This window comes from Medicago sativa, chromosome 7, assembly GCF_051527215.1.
Source record: "Medicago sativa cultivar Bolivia chromosome 7, Bolivia_mono, whole genome shotgun sequence".
NCBI classification, from domain to species: Eukaryota; Viridiplantae; Streptophyta; class Magnoliopsida; order Fabales; family Fabaceae; genus Medicago; species Medicago sativa.
The window spans coordinates 71,702,694-71,722,390 of record NC_140755.1 but is presented as its reverse complement, the minus strand read 5'-3'; the positions used below and the strand labels follow the sequence as shown (position 1 = coordinate 71,722,390).

The window sequence follows — 19,697 nt, the reverse complement described above, 5'->3', positions numbered from 1 at the left end:
ATGGAAGGAAATAAACTTCCTCAAGGAGAAATTTTGGTTTCCTTGGGAGAATCAGAAAAACAATGCTGCTATAGTAATAGAATTTTTCTTCTTACATGATTTTGATGTACATACAATAATAATTCATTAATATTAGCTTATGTTGGATTACTATAGATGAACATTGCCTAGATTACTTGGATATAACATAGTATTACCACAGCTTTATGCATAATCATAGATTATCAATTATAAAACAATGTTTCAAGCAATTTATGTGGACACACATTGTCTTCAAAACATTTATTATTGGAAAGGAAAACAACAGAGGAATATGAAACTAGTAAATTCATAAAGAAAGAACTATTAGCAATGCTTTCAATATAGACACATCCAACCCTTGACTAAATCCCGTTGTATGGGATCAACGCTAAAGAAAAAGAAATAAAATAGAGGTCTTTAATCAAAATGGAAAACATATCAAAAAAAAAAATCAAAATGGAAAAGAAAAAAAAAATAAAAGGCTTCTGGCCATTCTTCAATAACAAAAATAAAAATAAAAAAAATACTTATGGCAAATGTAATGTGGATGCTGTTCCACATGAATCTCCAAATGCTTGCATTTTGAGGCGTAAATATTTTAAAGCCATCAAGAAGTCTAATTGATCCACAACATGAATGCATCTTGGCCTTGACATAAAAATAAGCTGAAAGCAATTCATTGAAGACACCAATGGCATGCAATAAAAACAGTGGAATCACCATAAACTTGGTACAAACCATAAAGGATAAGGGACATTGCCGTGATTTGATATCTCCATAGGAAAGTATTTGATGCTGCTATCGGTCAAACAAAACATCCCCAACTCTAAACCTGACCATGGATTTATAGGACATGGAAAAGTATCAGCAAAATAAACGCTATTCCCTCTAATTAACTCTTTATTGCAATTAAGTTCATCCCTTGACATAACCATACTCTTGTATCTACTAACAAAAGACACTCTATCTTTCAGCTTCACATTCTGCCATCCAATAGGATCCTTGTCCATGTCCAGCTCGAACACTTTAAAGATGGTAATCTGAGGCGGCTTAACAAATGTTTTGCATATTGTCAAACGGTTAGAGATAACATGTCGAGTTTCATACTCCCCATTAAATAACATATAAATGACATATAGCTTTCTTAATGTTTCATCTTTGGCTAGATAACGTGATAAATGGCTGCTAATCATACTTGATCCTAATGGCCTTAGTTTTGGAAGCTTAGTTAACACTTCAGCTTTTGGAGGTCCATTAATGGAGTCTTTGAGATCATAAACCAATATAGAATCCGAGGACAGGTCACTTACGTACAATTTCGTACCAATAATTTCCACATCACCAAAATAAGTCCTTGAATCCTTATCTTGCTCAACTAAAGTCCACGACTTATCAAAAGGTTTATAAATTGCAATGTGGACATCATTAAAAAGGCCAACTAAATAACAATTAGAACCATCACAATTTGGATTGGAAGAGGCCACCATTTTTCTCACAGGTAATATTCCATCACATTGGGTGGAAGAGGGCAAGTGCAGCTTTGATGGTATCGTGATTCTAACATCTGTCACTGGATTTGAGAAGAAAAATTTCCCAAAACCCTTTTCAGAAAAGTCACCCACAATCAACCATCCTTCAACTGAGCCAAGACATCTATTATTGCGCCCTAATTGTGGTGTTCTAATGCGATGTGCACTTTTTGTACTCAAGCTATAAAGGAACCTTGATTTTTTGGATTTCAGGAAAACTAATGGCAGTTCAGGTAAATGGCAGCAACGCTTGTTTTCAATGAAATTAGAAACCGTTCTTCTACAAGAACGACATGTTGCTCTTAACCCAAGGTAATCATTAAGGTACAAGCGCTTCATAATCAATTCCAACACATCCACATGTAGATTTGTCAATATATTGTTTTCTTCCATCTCGAATTTTTTATTTTCCTGGGCCACTGAAGAATCATTGCAACTTGCAAATATTAGTGTATAAAAGACTAATTGATGTGTCTTGACATCACCGTATAAGAAAAGGAAGTATAAATAAAATTAGGGTCATGTTAACCGGTGCCCCGGGGCACTAGTTAAGCAGCTATAAGTGGAAAGAAAAAACAAAGTCAACATTAAAGACAACACTTTTTCAAGTTTCAAAAAATAAAATACACAATTTTCAAGAAAATATTTCCATTTATAATTCCTTAACCAGTGCCCGGGGGCATTGTTTAACATTTCCCATAAAATTATAGTAATCAAGAGAACAAATAAATCTTTATTACTCATGAGGGCATGGCTGGTGCTAAGATTTTTAGTGCCCTAACGAAACAATAAAGTTGTGCCCTTTAAATTATTAGAATATTTTCCTTCTAGCATTTGTTGTGGCAAAACATTCATTTATAATCAACGTTTCAATATAGTACTAAGTACTAGCTACTAAATTAAAATAATAATTTTGGTGCCCTGAATTGCAGTCTCCTCAGGGCTACCCCTTGCACGAGAGCACAAATATTGTTCAGAGTGAAAGTAGAAGGGATTTATTATTCTTTTCTAGGGTAAATCAGCAGCAAATATATACGAAGAAAAAAAAACCATGAAAACTATGACAGAGTAACATATTCCTAAAAAAAAAAATGACAGAGTAACATAAAAAACTCACAAGATTTAGGATGTTCGATCAATTTGAATAGCTCCACAATCAATCCGAAAATTCAGAATCAATAACCCATGATATGCTGATCATATGAGAAACCCTTAATAATTTTTCTCAATATATGTAAAGAAACCCCATTATTGCCGGTCTAAAAAAAAGACCAGATTGTTTTATGTGATTTGTGAGTCATACCCCCTTTCGTTTATAAATACCCCCTTTTTTTTGTTTTATAACTATCAAATCACGTGAATTCTAGGGTGAGGGTCCAATTAAGTCCCTCACCGGTGGACCACTTATAATAACAAATCAGAACCACTAGATTAATCAAACATATACATTCTATTATACATTGTATACACTAGATCACACACATCTTTTTCCTAACCCTCCTCCTCACCTTTTCTGCTACCAAACGTCCATATCCACCAATGCTGCCGTTGCATTAACATTTCTTGGGGTGCTTATGATGGCAGCCATGGAGAAGATGAATCGAGGTATTTCTCCAAATGAAAGATCTTGAAATATTATTTGGACCAATGTAAAGAAATAGGTCCTTGGTTCATCGACACACCTTTATTTTTCCATTCAATTTTGTTTACGAAAAAAGTAACAGCGTTGAAAAAGATGTTGCAATGAAATGAAATCAAAAGAAATGAGAATAATTGCTTGCTGCTCACTTTGTTTTATTTCTAATTCACTGAAATCATTAAAAGAAATTATCTATGTATATGTTTTCCATTGTTGCCACATGCCAACGCATCAAGGACACGAACACAGTTCAATTTAGGAAGGTTCAATTTCATTTTCTAGCCTCAACAATATCTTCTCTGTATGTTTAACTTACGCTACAACCGCGTATGATTTATTTAGATCTCCTATGAGTATTGTGGAAGATATAGGGGGCATGATTGTGTGTAGCAATCTTTCAAAGTTCTATTTTTATTTTTAAAAAATCTGAACCTTTCATCAAATCCGATGATGTATAAAAAGTGTTCCACCGGTGAGGGACTTGATTGGACCCTCACCCTAGAATTCACCATCAAATCACGTCTACTTTTTTTTTATTAAAAAGAAAATAAAAACAAGAAAAAAAAATAGTCAATCCGTTGGCAAAATACTATAGAGGTATCCACAAGCATGATTACATCCAACTGAGGAGGACGAGGAGAAAGAGAAGAGGTCCACATCTTTAAAAAGTCGGTATTAGTAGTACCAAATTTAGCTATTTAATTATTTTTTATATAATTATCGCAATGTCACGTGACCCGTGCTTTTGCACGGGTCTTTTTACTTTTACTAGTTACTACTTATTATTACTAGTTAAAATTGAAGTCCAGCAAAATTTCATAACCGTCCTTCTAAAAACTCATGATCTCCATAATTTTATGTATATAATTGTCATTTTTCAAAATTTATTTTAAAAAAATTTATTGCGAAATGGTCATCACAAGTGTAACCAATTTCTACGATACCTATGAAACTAATTTTTTTTTTTAAATGAATTACGGATAATGGGCATTGCAAGTGTAACAAATTTCCACTTCCACAGATAACTAAATTTCACAAATAACTATGAAACTAAGTGTAACTGATTTCCTCTATTATCGCATATCGATACAAATATTTTTCCTACATATATAAACATATAAAATCCTCAACGAGTGTAGTGAAAATACTACATTAATGTTGATATTTTGAAAATAGTCACGAGTTTCCAAAATTTTATCATATCGACTTTCTCATATATATTTTCATAAAACTTTGCTTCTGTATATATAAACACATAAAATCTGCAATGAGTGCGGTACAAACATAGAACGATGTTTTGTTTCAAAAAAAAAAAAAAAACATAGAACGATGTTTTGCATATAAAATAAAAATTGTTTAATATAAACACTACATTCATTTTGATATTTTAAAAATAATCATGAATTTTCAAAATTTTACCATATCAACTTTTTCATATACGTATATACAAATTTGTTTTCATATATATATAAGCAAATAAGATTCACGAAAGGGGCGATTCAAATATTTAAGATTTTTGTATATATAAGAAAATAAATGTTAATAGAAACATTACATTAATAATGATAATTTTAATTTAATAATTTTAAATATTTAACAATATTAACAAAGTAATTATTTGTTATAAATTACCGCAAAGTTACGTGACCTGTGCGAAAGCACAAGTCTTTTCCTAGTTGTAGATGAATTTAATCAAGAATTCAATAGTATCCCTATAGATGCACAAATAATTGATTAGATTTGTTATATAGCTCTTGAAAAACCTGTTTTTAATTTAAATAGCAATGAAGAGGCCATCACAAAAAATGTTGTTGTCGATATTGATGCCAAGAGACAATTCAGTATCACTCAGCAACAAAAAGAGGCCAAAGATGTAATGCAGCACCCAATACTAATCAAACAAAAAAACTGCACAAGAAGAAAAAATTGCCCAAAAATCACAAATGATCTAAGAAAATCCGCAAAATAAAATTCTTGTTGCCTTTGTTTAACATCTAAGAAAATCGATGTTAAACAAAGGCAACAAGAAAAAACACCTAGAAAGCTTTTGCGCTCAAAGGCAACTACAAGGTTGCAAAGAAAATAAGCTAGGGTTTATGCGGAAACGAGACTCAAAAAATCAGGAGCATGTGCTACCATTTAGAATTGTAAAATGATTTTTTGAATATTATTTCAGGGTTATAATTACAAATAATGAAATCTAACTTTCTTAAACAGAGATTAATCTAAAACCTAGTGGGATTATTTAATGGGCCTCACATACAAATATTAATATTTACATCCCAATATTTACAACACAATTCTTTAATGATACTTTTAAGTTTTTTTCTTTTGTCAAAAATTAAACAATAGAAATGCCAAGCTAGACACATGCATGGCTGGTTCAATCATTTTAATTCTTTGTCACAAGGCCCATGATGGGTGGTGCCTAGGGTTGCACGGTTATAAATACAGAGGCTAAGTCCCCTTTGCCATCACTTTGACTATTCTGCTCATTAGCGGTTTGCCCCATCGAAAACCCTGAGTCCGGAGCATGGAAGACTCTTGTCTCAAATCTCGGCGAATCCGGTAATCATGGTTTCCAAGTAAGTGTGTTCTAATTTCATATAATAACTCGATCTTAATGATTAAATTGTTTACATGTTGTATCAGAGCCTATCAGAGCCTGGTTAGGCTCACTGGGGAGCAGGAGCGGGATCCTAGTGTGGATCAGGCTAGTGATGTGGGTGATTCACACTTGAGGGGGAGATTGTTGGGTAATCAAGTGTGAGTGATTATGTCCCACATCCGCGGAGCAATTATTTAGTCCATAACAAAATTGTCTTGAAACATAGGAAACTTTCATCTTCGCCATGATGTTGTGGTTGCTGAAGTTATCTTTATCATGGTCGTCGATGTTGCCGTTGTCGCCGCAACCATATAACTATCATTGGTTTCTCCTACGTCGTAGTTATTGCAGTCGACCATCGCCGTTAATGTTGTCACCGTCACCGTTATCTTTATCGTTACAGTTGTTGCCATCGCCGTCTACTCTCACTTCCCGATGGAGGTAAGGGATGAAGCAAGTTTTGGTGTGCAAGAGAGTTGCTGCTGCATATAAGACCACATGCTGTTATACTTGGTAAAAGTTGTAAACGTGGGTTGGTACAGATGCTTGAAATAAGCCTATTTTATCTCAACTTAAGATTATTAACTTGTATACTTGGTCAATAGCTTAGGCTTATTTGTAGAAACAGTTGCTCTCCATGTTTATTCAATTGCCTTCCTCATTATAAGGAACAACAAGACCACGTTTTATCATCCCATGTTTTTTTCCAAAACTGATCAATAAACTCGTTGGCATATAAATTTGATATCTTGGGAACTCTGTGGATACACATTTTGTACACTATCAAACCAGAAAAAAATATCTTACTCTCCTTCCAATACCATTAAGTTCATTGGTTACATCGTCACGCCATGGGTAAGATCATTGACAAACAATTTCACACAACCTTTTTAAATTGGACATAGCCCACAATGAAATAAAAAATGATAAAGCATTTGGTATTCTTGCTTGCTTGGTGTTTCTACCTACCCTTTACCTTAACAAAGATACAAAGCACTGCATGAAATTGGTGATGAAGTTCGGACTTAAAGATTTGTCATTGATCGAATATAAAGTAGCTGAGGTCTCAATTGAATTGAATGATTGAACCCTCAATTATGTTATATTCAATTGGTGATCGGTCTTCGAGCCCGAATTTCATCAACATCATGTAGTGATCACAGTCGCGACTCACGATAATGATAATTTCATAAGTGTAGAGCTAGCGATAGTTGCTTTGGAACTTTCTCATACAAACTCTCTCAAATAAAGAGCCACCTGATTAGCATTTTCTCGGTTACAAGATGCTTCGACTCTTTTAGATGCTTTGACTCTTTTACAAGATGCTTTGGCTGAGATATTGTTGATGTTTCCCTTCTTAACTGAATCTGAACTGAGTAGTACTTTGACTCTTTTAGATTCTGAGTATTCTGTGAATTTGAAGTTCACTTTTAAATCATGATTTTGTCTAGTTAACAATAGAAATAGGATTATGTTTCAAGCATTAAACTTCAAGGACTTAATTAAAGGGATTTCCTAAAACACATGTGTTACCGATTTCCATGCGCAACAAGGGTTTCTTGAAGCCATGAGGCTTAATGAACCTGGTGTGAGGGTTTATATTTAATATAAAGCTACAACTTGGAAACTTTCTCCTATTACTTTTGAAGTATATATAGATAACAATGGGGATTCACTGTTGCCAGTTTAAATTAGTTTTTTTTACAGATATCACCACATAATAAGTTCATTTTGCAATCACATTTTAAAAAGTAAATTGAACATTACAGTTACACATGTCCCTTATTCTGTTTAGAGTTTCTGGTTTTTGGTACATTAAATTACTTTTTAAGTTTTATTTTGGTTTTTAACTTCTTTAACTTAGTAATCTTTAACTTAGTACCTCTGGTGCCTTTTAATGTAAATACATTCTTTTGGGTTTTTCCAATAAAAATAATTAAACTTTATTTTTTTTAATGCTTACAACTTTGGGTGTCCTATACTAAATGGTAGAGTAATTTGAGAGGCTAACAACAATGGATATGAATTTTGAGTAAAATAGACAGCTAAACAATCGATTATAAATCATTTCTTTAATGTTGACATTAAAAGGATTTATAATTAACTTGAGTAATATGCACAACTTGAAGCATTGTTATCTGCCTATGTGATTTCTACTGTTATCACTCTACACATTTTAACAATGCAATAGTCTATGCTGCAAATTAAGTTTAATTTTAAGGTTTTATGCGATCAATGGAGTTGATTGATAAACTCAGGAGACCTATAATATTACGAATATTATATCCAGAAATTTTTTGATTTAGTAAACTACACATGTTATTTGATTTTTGAGTAAAATGAACAACTATGCATCTTTTGTATAAGTCGATAATCATATTGCCTATTTCATCACATTGTTGGATTTTGCTGCAAGTTTATATCTACAATGAAACAATACTGTATATTTTGTTGATATATAGACATTTTCTTTGTATCTCTATTTCAGTGATATATATTAGGAAAATAATTCTTGGACACCCAAACACAATGTACTAAGAGAGAGAAAGAAATAAAGAGAGTGAAAAGATAGATATGATAAGTTTATGATATAATATAAAGGAAGGGATAGAAAGAAAATTAATTGTAAAATAAGTGTAATATAATTGAAGGTGTGCAACTATATGAATTTTTTTTTAATACAAGTTTTCTAGTGGATGGTGGAAGTCAACCCATAGGATTATTCGATCTATGAGTCAGATACCGAGCTTTTTTAAAACAATATATGAACTTTCAATGTAATTGACCCATGGGATGTGTGTAGTGTGTTAAAATATTTAGATCAATGCCCAATGCAACTAAGAGTATTTTGAATCAACCATACAATTTCATTTTTCAAATGTACAATATATTGTGTATTTTAATTGTGAACTATTAATTTCCATATTACTTTAATATAAGTTTGGTAGAGTGGACATATCATATACTAATTCAATATAAGGATTTTGTCTAGAAATATTAATCACATTAAACTATCTTTTTCTTTTTTGACAAAAAAAATATCTTCTTTTTTTAAATGCCATTGAAAGGTATATAAAAGACACTTTGAATTTATCGTGTTTTTTAACAACACGGGTCAAAAGTGTAGAAGGGGTGAAGATATTGACAACCGATGAAGGTGATAAAGATACTAATGTGACTTAAAATTTCATCATTGTAATGTATGATAACTAACGTAAAATGTACCATTTTCAAACTACATTAATACCATCATAATATGACTAATGTAATGCACTTTTATCGTATGACTTATTACACTACAATTTTGATTTACGATATAACTTACTTGTGTTTATTTTAGTCAGTAGGACCCATGCATCGCATGGGTTGGTGATCTAGTTTAAATAATATTTAGAGTACAAGTCAAAGTAACAAAAATTGAGTGAGATTTGGTAGGTGATGCGGAATTTGACGAATCACAATATTTCTATGATACGATATTTAGTACAAAATGTTATCAAACAACAACGCAACAATCTATAGCAATGTTGCAAAATGGAATTTGATCAAACCACTATTTACGTGATCTGTGATTTTTTTGGTGGCGTCCGGGGTTCGAACCCCTGACCTTGCATACATTATGCACTGTCCTTACCAAATGATCTAAGCTCACAGGAGCACATGATCTGTGATTGGTAACACTAGATTTGGTACAACAACATTAACTATTTTCTTTCAAATTAAATAAATTAATTTTTGTTTCTAATTTTTAAATCTTCTTTATTTGGGGATGAGGTGACCAATGAGGAACATATTTTGACGTGTTTTTCATATCATTTAACAAAAGTCTATTTATGTCCGCTGTATATAAGCCTAGGTAGTCAATCTCTTTGTGGTCCGGGAGGAGCAACAGATGTTAGTGAAAACAACAAAGTGAATGCCAATCTAAGCCCAATTATAGTCCATGACCACTCTAGGTGGGAGAGCGTGTTCCTGGTTCGTGTGCTTCGGTTATCGGTTCCAACTCGTATAAAATCACGATTTTGCCCTTAAAATATGAACACTTTTAGGGGTAATTTGGGTTTTTGCACAACACTAACCCTTTTCTCTCTTCTCGTTCCCATTCTCTCTTAGTGTACGCCGTTTTCAACCCGAAACCCTTTTTGTTACAATGGAATCAACTACAACTTGAATATACATTAAGAGACACATTTAATCTCCCCCCAGTCACATTGAATTTGTTATTTTTTTTACAATCTCTCCTCTGTTCTTATACAATCTATCCTTTGCGATCTAAACGATTTCAGTACTCGGGATCTTGTTATCCCCTTTCTTCAGTCGCTCAATCTGCGCTATTATCTGGGATTGACTACCTAGATTGAAGGGTTTAAGCTCAATCTTATAACACACAAAGATGCAAGCTGACAAGATGCTCACAAAGAATTCAGAGCAAGGGAGTGACGAAGATGATTCTAAGAGGTTTAATGTTTCCAATGGATTGCCTCAATCATCGTCAAGTTCGGTTTCATATGCTTATATTCTTCGTCTTTTAATTTTGCTAAATTTTATGATGTATGTTCGTGCTTTTCATATTGTTGTATGCATATTTTAAAAAATTGAAGCATGAAAACATTCACTTATAGTTTCCCTATATTGTTTCATGAGATTGTTTTCACTATTTGATTAAAATTTGAAAAAAATATAAATTGGGTCTCAATGTTGAATTTGCAGTTGAACCATGACCGATAGGTTAAAATTAGAAGACTTGTCGTTTCCACATTGTTTTGCTTTGTTGAAATTTTATTTAAACAATTACATGACTGTTGCGTAAAAGGAAATTTATATGATTGTTTTAGATTGACTGTTAGCTAGGGGTTCAGTCTCAAATCACCTAAAGACATAGCCTAAGTAATGCTCATTTGGCTTTCGTCTTTCAATTATATTTTTTGGGGTTGAGTTATATTCCTGATCGCATATCTAAGATGGTGTAAATGCATATCATAGATCTATTGTTTCATCACCCACACATTACAAGATTTAGGTGCAAAGCCGTGTGCATGAGGGGTAATGTTAGAAAGCTGCCTTAATGGCGCCCTTCCCGTAGTCACTATAACTGCAACTACTTGGTGCTTCCTTCCTGGCAACGTCCAACGCCTTCATTATTCTGGGTGCAATGAGGTGTGTTTATTCCCAAATATCCAAGAAATAAGGCCAAAGTAATGCTTTAATTAGTGGGTATTTCTCACCTTACAAACTGGTTTTGTGGGAATTTCTAATTCTATTAATTTGTAAATGTAAAATTTTACATATTTTTACGGTCCATGTTATGTTTGCCTTCAGTTTATTCTTTTTTCTTTTCGGTGTAAAAGAGGGCCAAATTCCAAAGAAAAAACTATAAAACTAAATGGGCATTCTTAGGCATGCAAGCCCTGGACATATCGTAAAAAGAAGTCTATGAAGCTCACTATGAGGAGCCTCAACATTAGTACAACCAAAGGAATATAAAGAAGCCAACTAATAGGCTAGCCAATCAACACTTTGGGTTCTTCCCTCATATTATGACAAAACTAAACATGCCAATCTAATACCAAAAGATGACGAATATGCCACACCAAAAAAGGAAATACCCCACTAAAATTGCATTTTTATACGACCATGTATAAGTGAATTTTAGAGTCACTTTCAACAACGAGATAAGAAGTTCTTTCCTATCAAAACTAAGGTACATGCCCCAGATTTCGGCATGAAAAGTGTCAGAAGCAAAAATTTTCCTAATGTAACCTTTGATCCATCTCCCTTCAGAAATTTAAAACAAGCCTCATAATCATTACATCTCTCCACCTCCCTTGCAAGTATCATATTTCTTAAGCTTCATCCATCCACCAGGGGTCTCTTAGAACCAATATAGATAGTCTCCATGGGTTTATTCTATTATACAAGAAACATTTTAACGATAAATTGAGCGTGAATAAATTAGATAGAGTTTAATTAATCCCCTACTTTGATTTCCAACAATACAAGTGTCATCATTTTATTATTCCTCAAAATAATTCCAACATCAATTTAATCATCTATATTTATACAATTAAAGTGTCGTTTGATTGTTTCTTTGTGTGGGATTGTGATGGTGAGTGTAACAGAGTCCTTATTTACAGACTAAGTTGAGGATTTCTTGCATGATTGACAAATTAAGTTATGACGTTTTGCACTATTGAGGTATTATTATGATGACAACATATTTCAAGCATCAACTAGATGGCTATCTTTGAAGCAGAACTTCAAAGATTTATTGGTTTTATGCTTTTTCCAATATCATATAGATGGTTGATCTTGAGCCAATATTTTCAAATTGGGTGTGTCAACAATAGATGAATCACCATAATTGTTTTTCATTGTGGTTGTCTTCTCTTTAATCTTTCTTGAATTATTGCAATGTTTGCAAATATTTCCTTACCTCACGATTTTCTATGATATTATTAGATAAATGAATAAAAATCATATGCACTTTTATTATTAACATTGGGAATAACCTAGCATTGTCATTGTTTCAGGTAAAGAAGCGAAAAGTGTTGTTGACTTCCGCCAACTTTCGGATAATGCGCTTGATACCATATCTCGAAAACTAGATTTTGACGATCTATTTCAATTTTCTGGTGTTTGCAAGGAGTGGAGGAGAGTTCAAAAAATTTATTGGAGAAGTTTCATGGTATCCCAATCACCACTACTTGTTCAAACAACTTCATATGCAAAGAAATTTTGTTCTTTTTATAGCATACCTGAAAAACGAGCTTACCGCGCTAAGATGAGTTATTTTTGGGGATTAACCTATCTGTGTTCGTCTAGTGGATATCTCATCATGAAAGGTACCAATAAACTACAATTAATGAATCCATTTATAAGAAAACAAATGATCATTGACACCTCTACTATTGAAGATTATTTTTGTCGTTACGGTCCTCGTGTATTACTTACTTTTGTCAAAGGTTCAAATGAATATGTCGTAGTGGCTTCTTGCACAGCATCATGTAGTTTGCATGTTTATCAGTCTCGATATTCTAGATGGGTTACTTATTCCAAACACGGAAATCCATGGACTGTTCTGGACTTTGTTGTTTTGCAAAATACTATTTATGTTCTCACCGACAAGGCTGAGATAGGTGTACTTAGTCTGAACTCTACAAGTCTGAAAATGCTAGAACTGAAAAATATGCCCAATGGACCATCCTTTTTGCCAAAGTTACTTACTTGTGATGGGAAGCTTCTTGTGGTTTTCTTTGAACAAAATAAATTATCGGTGGTGTTTTATTTCTTTGCTCATCACTATACACGTATGCCCATTGCCCGTCCCTCTAATTTTATTTTTAAGGGTGTTCGTTTCATGGATCGGAAATTTATTCCCAGGAATCTGATATTGATTATCTTTTAAAAGATTCATTCGAGTGTCTTGATTTTGTTGTAATATTTTAAAAGTTAATTATTCCTCAAATTATTTCGATCCAATTATTTTGTTTTAGTTGGGAATTAATTTTGCTTAACTTATTTGAAAAACTGCTCTATTTCATTTAATGGGTTACTGACTTGGTCTTTTTTGTGTTTAGATGTATTCCTTTTTGTTGACCACATTTGTATCAATTCCTAAATGAGCTAACCATGATTCAGTATGTTTACTTAGTCAGTCAAGTTTTTCCTTAATTTTCTCAACAGGAAAAATGGTTTTTTTTTTGAAGGAAGGAAAAATGGTTTTATTAATGTGGCTATTTTTGTGGAGTAAGTGGCATAAGATTCATATAATGCATTTATGAGGCGAATAAATCCTTAAAAAAAAAAATCTCTAGATTTTTCTAACATAAAATCTATTTTCTTGAAAGCTAAAACAAACGCACCCTAAACTGATTAGTAAACCTTCAAACCTTAAAACCAGTTCGTGACAAATTGATGAATGGTTCGGTTTGGCCAAACTGATTTTGATTTTTGTTCGGTTTTCTGCGCAAACTGAACCCTAAACCGTCCTAATTTGAGTACCAAAAGTCCCTTGTCTCACAAATAAATTTGGATAGCAAATTTCCAAAGTTTTACGGACTGTTTTAGCTAGCTGCCTGGAGTGTGGAGTCATAATGTTGCAAAGATAAACTTTACAGCAACAGCTCCTTTGAGTAGCCATGACTTTAGATGGTAAGCTTTCACCAAAATTTATTCTTTGCAAAAACCAAAGCTTATTCCTTTTACAAGACCTGAAACATATTTAATGCAAAAGGTATATTATATCCTATACAACCAACAAATGGAAAATGGAACGACTTGCTTTATTAATATTATAATTATAGTTTGTAATCTTATACTTCAACATTGATAGTTAGTATACTGGTTTGCCAACTTATTTATTTGTACAATTTTGTTGCAAGAGTTACCTCTTTAGGCATTTGCAGAAGCTCCAGGTGGTGGCCTTTTGTGTATAGGATGGTGGTGGTATTGCATATATGGAGTTGATGTTTGAACAGACTGTCTGCCTTCTGAAAACAATGTTCATGAAGAAGAGTTAGGGATTGATTGTTCCTTGTTCTTTCCTGAATTTTTCTTCATATTGTTTTTTCAGACTCATCAATGAGAACCTTTATAAAGAAAATATATGTTTGTCATGTGAATGTTACTGTTAGAATAGAAGTGGCTGAGATATTGTTGAAAATTGTCAAGTGTTTCCCTTCTTAACTGAGTAGTACTTTGACATTCTGTGAATTTGAAGTTCACTTTTAAATCATAATTTTGTCTAGTTAACGATAGAAATAGGATTATGTTTCAAGCATAACTTCAAGGACTTAATTAAAGGGTTTTCCTAAAAAACATGTGTTACCGATTTCCATGTGCAACAAGGGCTTCTTGAAGCCATTAGGCTTAATGAACCTGGTGTGAGGGCTTATATTTATATAAGATTGGTTAATACTCCCCTTTGAACCATGGTTTCGAGGTGGGAGTTATGTATCAACATTAGAGCTCATAAGGACTCGAGATAGAGATTTCTAACCTTTATATCATTAAAATGGCATTGAGAACAAGATGAGGATTAATTTACTAACAAAATTGAAAAGGGAAGGAAATGAAATTCCATAGTCATCATCGGTTACAAATGTTTTATTTTGGATTTTAACTTCTTGTCGTTTCATTTTAGTCCTTCAAGTTACAAATGTTGTACAGTTTTATCCTCATGTTCTTTTTGTTTCATTCATGTATGTTTTCTGTTCGAGTTCCTCAAATATTTACTATCATATGCTTCCTTCATCATCGGTCTGTTGCTTCCAACACGAGGATACCTTAGAAAAAGAGGGATCATCTTGAATACTTTATCATATCGTTTGTGGAAATCTTGAAACCGTAAACCATCTTTTCTTTAACTGCCCAAATCTCTCAGTGGTGTGGTGTGAGACTTCGAAATGGATTGGTAACTTGGATGCTTTCACCGAAGGTCCCTAGCATCTTAACCCTTTAAAAGTCCTGTGAATGGTAGTAAAAAGGTTAGAGAGAAAATGAATGTAATATGATTCTCTAACATATGGACAATTTGGAAATCAAGAAATCTTGTGATCTTTTCACAAAAATGTTTTGATTGGGAGAAGGTTGTGAAGGATACTAAAATTTTAAGGTCTAGATCTTATTATTTTGCTTCAATATTCTGTTTCGCAATACCATTTCATTTCAAAAGTTCGATTAGAATAAGAGATACTTTGGATCTCCATTCAAGTTCGATTATCTTTGTGCAATAATACTAAGGATGGCACTGACTTAGATGATTATTGTGAGGGTTTGCTGTTGGGTAATGGTTTGGACCTCCTTTGTGGAGATTAATACTGTGCAACCTTTAGCACAAACCATGTCTCTACTGTTTTGTAATATTTAGTAACTATTTTTTTTTCTTCCAATTACATTAGGTGCTAGTTACTTTTATTTCGTTGTATCTAAATTACGACTCTCTCATTTTCTCACACTTTCTCACCAATTATAAATTCTAATAATTTATGATAAGTCTATTTTAATTTGGAGACCAACTCACCAAAATTTTATTATACAAAATAAAACAAAAAAGAATTTTGTAAGACAAAGTTCAAAATTGGTGTAGATTGTAGGGACTAAAAATATTTAAATCAAGTTAAAATTTTAAATGAGCAAAACTAGTAAGAAGTTGATGCAAGGACTAAATTCATAGTCCATGAATGCTTCTTGCTGACTAAAACAAAGTTGCTTCATGAAGTTCTATTTGTCACTGTGTAAAAAATAAAACACAATGACTAGGAGCGGAAAGGCTAAATACAAAATAGTTTCTGGTCTTATGTTGTATAATCCCAGTGGCGGAGCCCTTCATGGGCTGGCCCACCCGGAAAAATAAAAAAATCAACTATTATAGGTCTATTTTGCGAGATTTTATATAATTTTGTGTCGGTTTTAGGTTTCGGTTGATCCAAATTCCCGCAAAGTGGTGTAGTGGCCCACCCGAAAAATTTAAATAATTCAATTATAGGTTTATTTTGTGAGATTTTATACAATTTTATGTTGGCTTTAGGTTTCGGTTGATCTAAATTCCCGCAAAGTGGTGTGGCCCACCCGAAAAATTTAAATAATTCAATTATAGGTCTATTTTGCAAGACTTTAAACAATTTTTCAACGGTTAATTTTAGTGGCCCACCCCAACTTTTTTTTCTGGCTCCGCCACTGTAATGCTCCTTATTCATCATCAATTGAATCCTGCTAATCTAAATTTGAAGATTTATGACTAGGAGGGGAATTGAGATGTACGTTTTTTAGCGCTTTTGTCTTGACTACTTTGATTGTATATGTCCCTTTTCGCGGTTTTACCTTTAGTCAACTTTGTTATGTTCAAATTATAAAATTTAATTAATATATGTAGAGTTCAAATTAAAGTAACAAAAATTGAGTGAGATTTGGTCGGTGATGTGGAATTTGACAAATCACAATTTTTCTATGATACGATATTTAGTACAAAATGTTATCAAACAACAACGCAATAATCTATAGCAATGTTGCAAAATGGAATTTGATCAAACAACTATTTACGCGATCAGTGATTTTTTTGGTGGTGTCTGGGGTTCGAACCCCGGACCTTGCATATATTATGCATTGTCCTTACTCATGGGGACACGTGATCTGTGATTGGTAACACTAGATTTGGTACAACAACATTAACTATTTTCTTTCAAATTAAATAAATTCATTTTTGTTTCCAATGAGGAACATGTTTTGACGTGTTTTTCATATCATTTTACAAAAGTCTGTATGTGTCTGCTGTATATAAGCCTAGGCAGCAATCTCTTTGTGGTCCGGGAGGAGCAACATATGTTAGTGAAAAACCACAACATGAATGCCAATCCAAGCCCACTTATATTCCACTGCCGCTCCAGGTGGGAGAGCGGGTTCCTCGTTTGTGTGCTCCGGTTCCTAGTTACAACTCATATAAAATCACGATTTTGCCCTTAAAATGTGAACACTTTAAAGGGGTAATTTGGGTTTTTTGCACAACCCTAACCCTTTTATCTCTTCTCGTTTCCATTCTCTTTTTGTGTACGCCATTTTAACCCTAAACCCTTTCATTCATCACCTGTTCTTTGTTTTTTTTTATATCATATGTGGTTCTGTTTGTTACAATGGAATCAACTACTACTTGAATATACATTAAAAGACACATTTAATCTCCCCCCAGTTACATTGATTTTTATTTTTTATTTTTTTTTACAATCTCTCCTCTGTTCTTATACAATCTATCCTTTGCGATCTAAACGATTTCAGTACTCGGGATCTTGCTATCCCCTTTCTTCGATCGCACACTCTTTGCTTCTATCGGGGATTGATTACCTAGATCTAAGGGTTTAAGATCAATCTTATAGCACACAAAGATGCAAGTTGACAAGATGCCTGCAAAGAATTCAGAGCCAAGGAGTGATGAAGATGATTCTAAGAGGTCTAATGTTTCCAATGGCTTGCCTCAATCATCGTCAAGTACAGTTTCATATGCTTATATTCTTCGTCTTTTAATTTTGCAAAATTTTATGATGTATGTTCGTGCTTTTCATATTGTTGTATGTATATTTTAAAAAATTGAAGCATGAAAATATTCACTTATATTTTCCTAAATTGTTTCATGAGATTGTTTTCACTATTTAATTAAAGTTTAAAAAAATATAAATTGGGTCTCAATGTTGAATTTTCAGTTGAACCATGACTAATAGGTTAAAAAATAGAAGACTTGTCGTTTCCCCATTGTTTTCCTTTGTTGAAATTCTATTCAAACAATTACATGACTATTGTGTATAAGGAAATTTACTTATGTTGGAAAGACAAAGTAATGTCGGTAACTTTGGCTTGCAAGCATTGTAGTCTTCAAAATCTTCATTGATTTAGATTGGGTGTTAGCTAGGGGTTGAGTCTCAAATCACCTAAAGACATAGCCTAAGTAATGCTCATTTGGCTTTCGTCTTCCAATTAGTTTTTGAGGGGCTGAGTTATATTCCAGGTCGCATATCTAAGATGGTATAAATGCATATCATAGATCTATTGTTGCATCACCCACACATTACAAGATCTAGGTGCAAAACCGTGTACGTGAGGGGTAATGTTAGAAAGCCACCTTAATTGCGCCCTTCCCCTAGTCACTATAATTGCAACTACTTGGAGCTTCCTTCATGGCAACCTCCAATGCCTTCATTATTCTGGGTGTGATTAGGTGTGTTTATTCCCAAATATCCTAGAAATAAGGCCAAAGTAATGCTTATAATTAGTGGGCATTTCTCACCTTACAAACTGGTTTTGTGGGGTTGGGTTAAGCCATAATTTCTAATTCTATGAATTTGTAAATGTGAAATAATATTACATATTTTTAGGGTCCATGTTATGCTTGCCTTCAGTTTATTCTTTTTTCTTTTCGGTACAAAAGACGGCCGAATTCCAAAGAAAAAACTACAAAACTAAGTGGACATTCTTAGGCATGCAAGCCTGGACATATCGTAAAAAGAAGTCTATGAAGCTCACTATCTCAACATTAGTACAACTAAAGGAATATAAAGAAGCCAAAAAATAGGCTAGCCAATCAGCACTTTGGGTTCTTCCTTCATATTATGACAAAACTAAACATGCCAATCTAATGGTAAAAGACGACCAATGTGCCGCACCAAAATATGAACCACCCCACTAAAATTGCATTTGTATACGACCATGTATAAGTGAATTTTAGAGTCGCTTTCTACAATGAGATAAGAAGTTCTCTGCTATCAAAACTAAGGTACATGCCTCAGATTTTGGCATGAAAATTGTTTGAAGTAAATTTTTTTCTAATGTAACCTTTGATCCATCTCCCTTCAAAATTTTAAAACAAGCCTCATCATCTTTCTATCTCTCCACCTCCCTTGCAAGTAGCATATTTCTTAAGCTTCATCCATCCATTAGGGGTCTCTTAGAACCAATATACAAGAAACAGTTTAACGATAAATTGAGCTTGAATAAATTAGATAGAATTCAATTAATCCCCTTATTTGATTTCCAAAGATACAAGTGTCATCATTTTATGATTCCTCAAAATAATTCCAACATCAATTTAATCATCTATATCTATACAATTAAAGTGTCATTTGATTGTTTCTTTTTGTCTGATTGTGATGGTGAGTGTAACAAAGTCCTTATTTACAGACTCGGTTGAGGATTTTTTGCATGATTGGCAAATTAAGTTATGAAATTTTGCACTATTGAGGTATTATTACGATGACATACATATTTCAACCATCACCTGGATGGCTACACTACTACAAAATACCCCCTTTAATAGCATTAATTTTGGGCGTTTAATAGCGCTTGTGAAGTGCTAAGAAAGCCCCCGCTATAAAAGGTCAGAACCCCTATGATAGCGCTTTCTAAACGCTATTAAATA

At 33.2% G+C, this 19,697-nt stretch overlaps 2 protein-coding genes across 2 annotated transcripts; one reads left to right on the top strand and one right to left on the bottom strand.

Moving 5' to 3' along the window:
* Window positions 1-439: 439 nt before the first annotated feature.
* Window positions 440-1,949, bottom strand: LOC146908165 (uncharacterized). The gene has a single exon (XM_085727117.1). It carries the CDS (start codon window positions 1,941-1,943, stop codon window positions 738-740), a length of 1,206 nt encoding a protein of 401 aa, XP_085583243.1. The 5' UTR covers window positions 1,944-1,949; the 3' UTR covers window positions 440-737.
* An 8,241-nt stretch (window positions 1,950-10,190) lies between these two features.
* Window positions 10,191-13,202, top strand: LOC146908164 (uncharacterized). The gene is made up of 2 exons (XM_085729235.1): window positions 10,191-10,293; window positions 12,328-13,202. The coding sequence occupies exons 1-2, from the start codon at window positions 10,191-10,193 to the stop codon at window positions 13,200-13,202; spliced, it is 978 nt and encodes a 325-aa protein (XP_085585361.1).
* Window positions 13,203-19,697: the final 6,495 nt, after the last annotated feature.

Excerpts from the sequence above, each read along its gene's own strand:
- LOC146908165 (XM_085727117.1), bottom strand. The coding sequence starts at position 1,943 with ATGGAAGAAAACAATATATTGACAAATCTACATGTGGATGTGTTGGAA.
- LOC146908164 (XM_085729235.1), top strand. The coding sequence starts at position 10,191 with ATGCAAGCTGACAAGATGCTCACAAAGAATTCAGAGCAAGGGAGTGAC. Across the intron at positions 10,294-12,327 it reads ATTGCCTCAATCATCGTCAA|GTAAAGAAGCGAAAAGTGTT; the intron begins GTTCGGTTTCAT and ends TCATTGTTTCAG.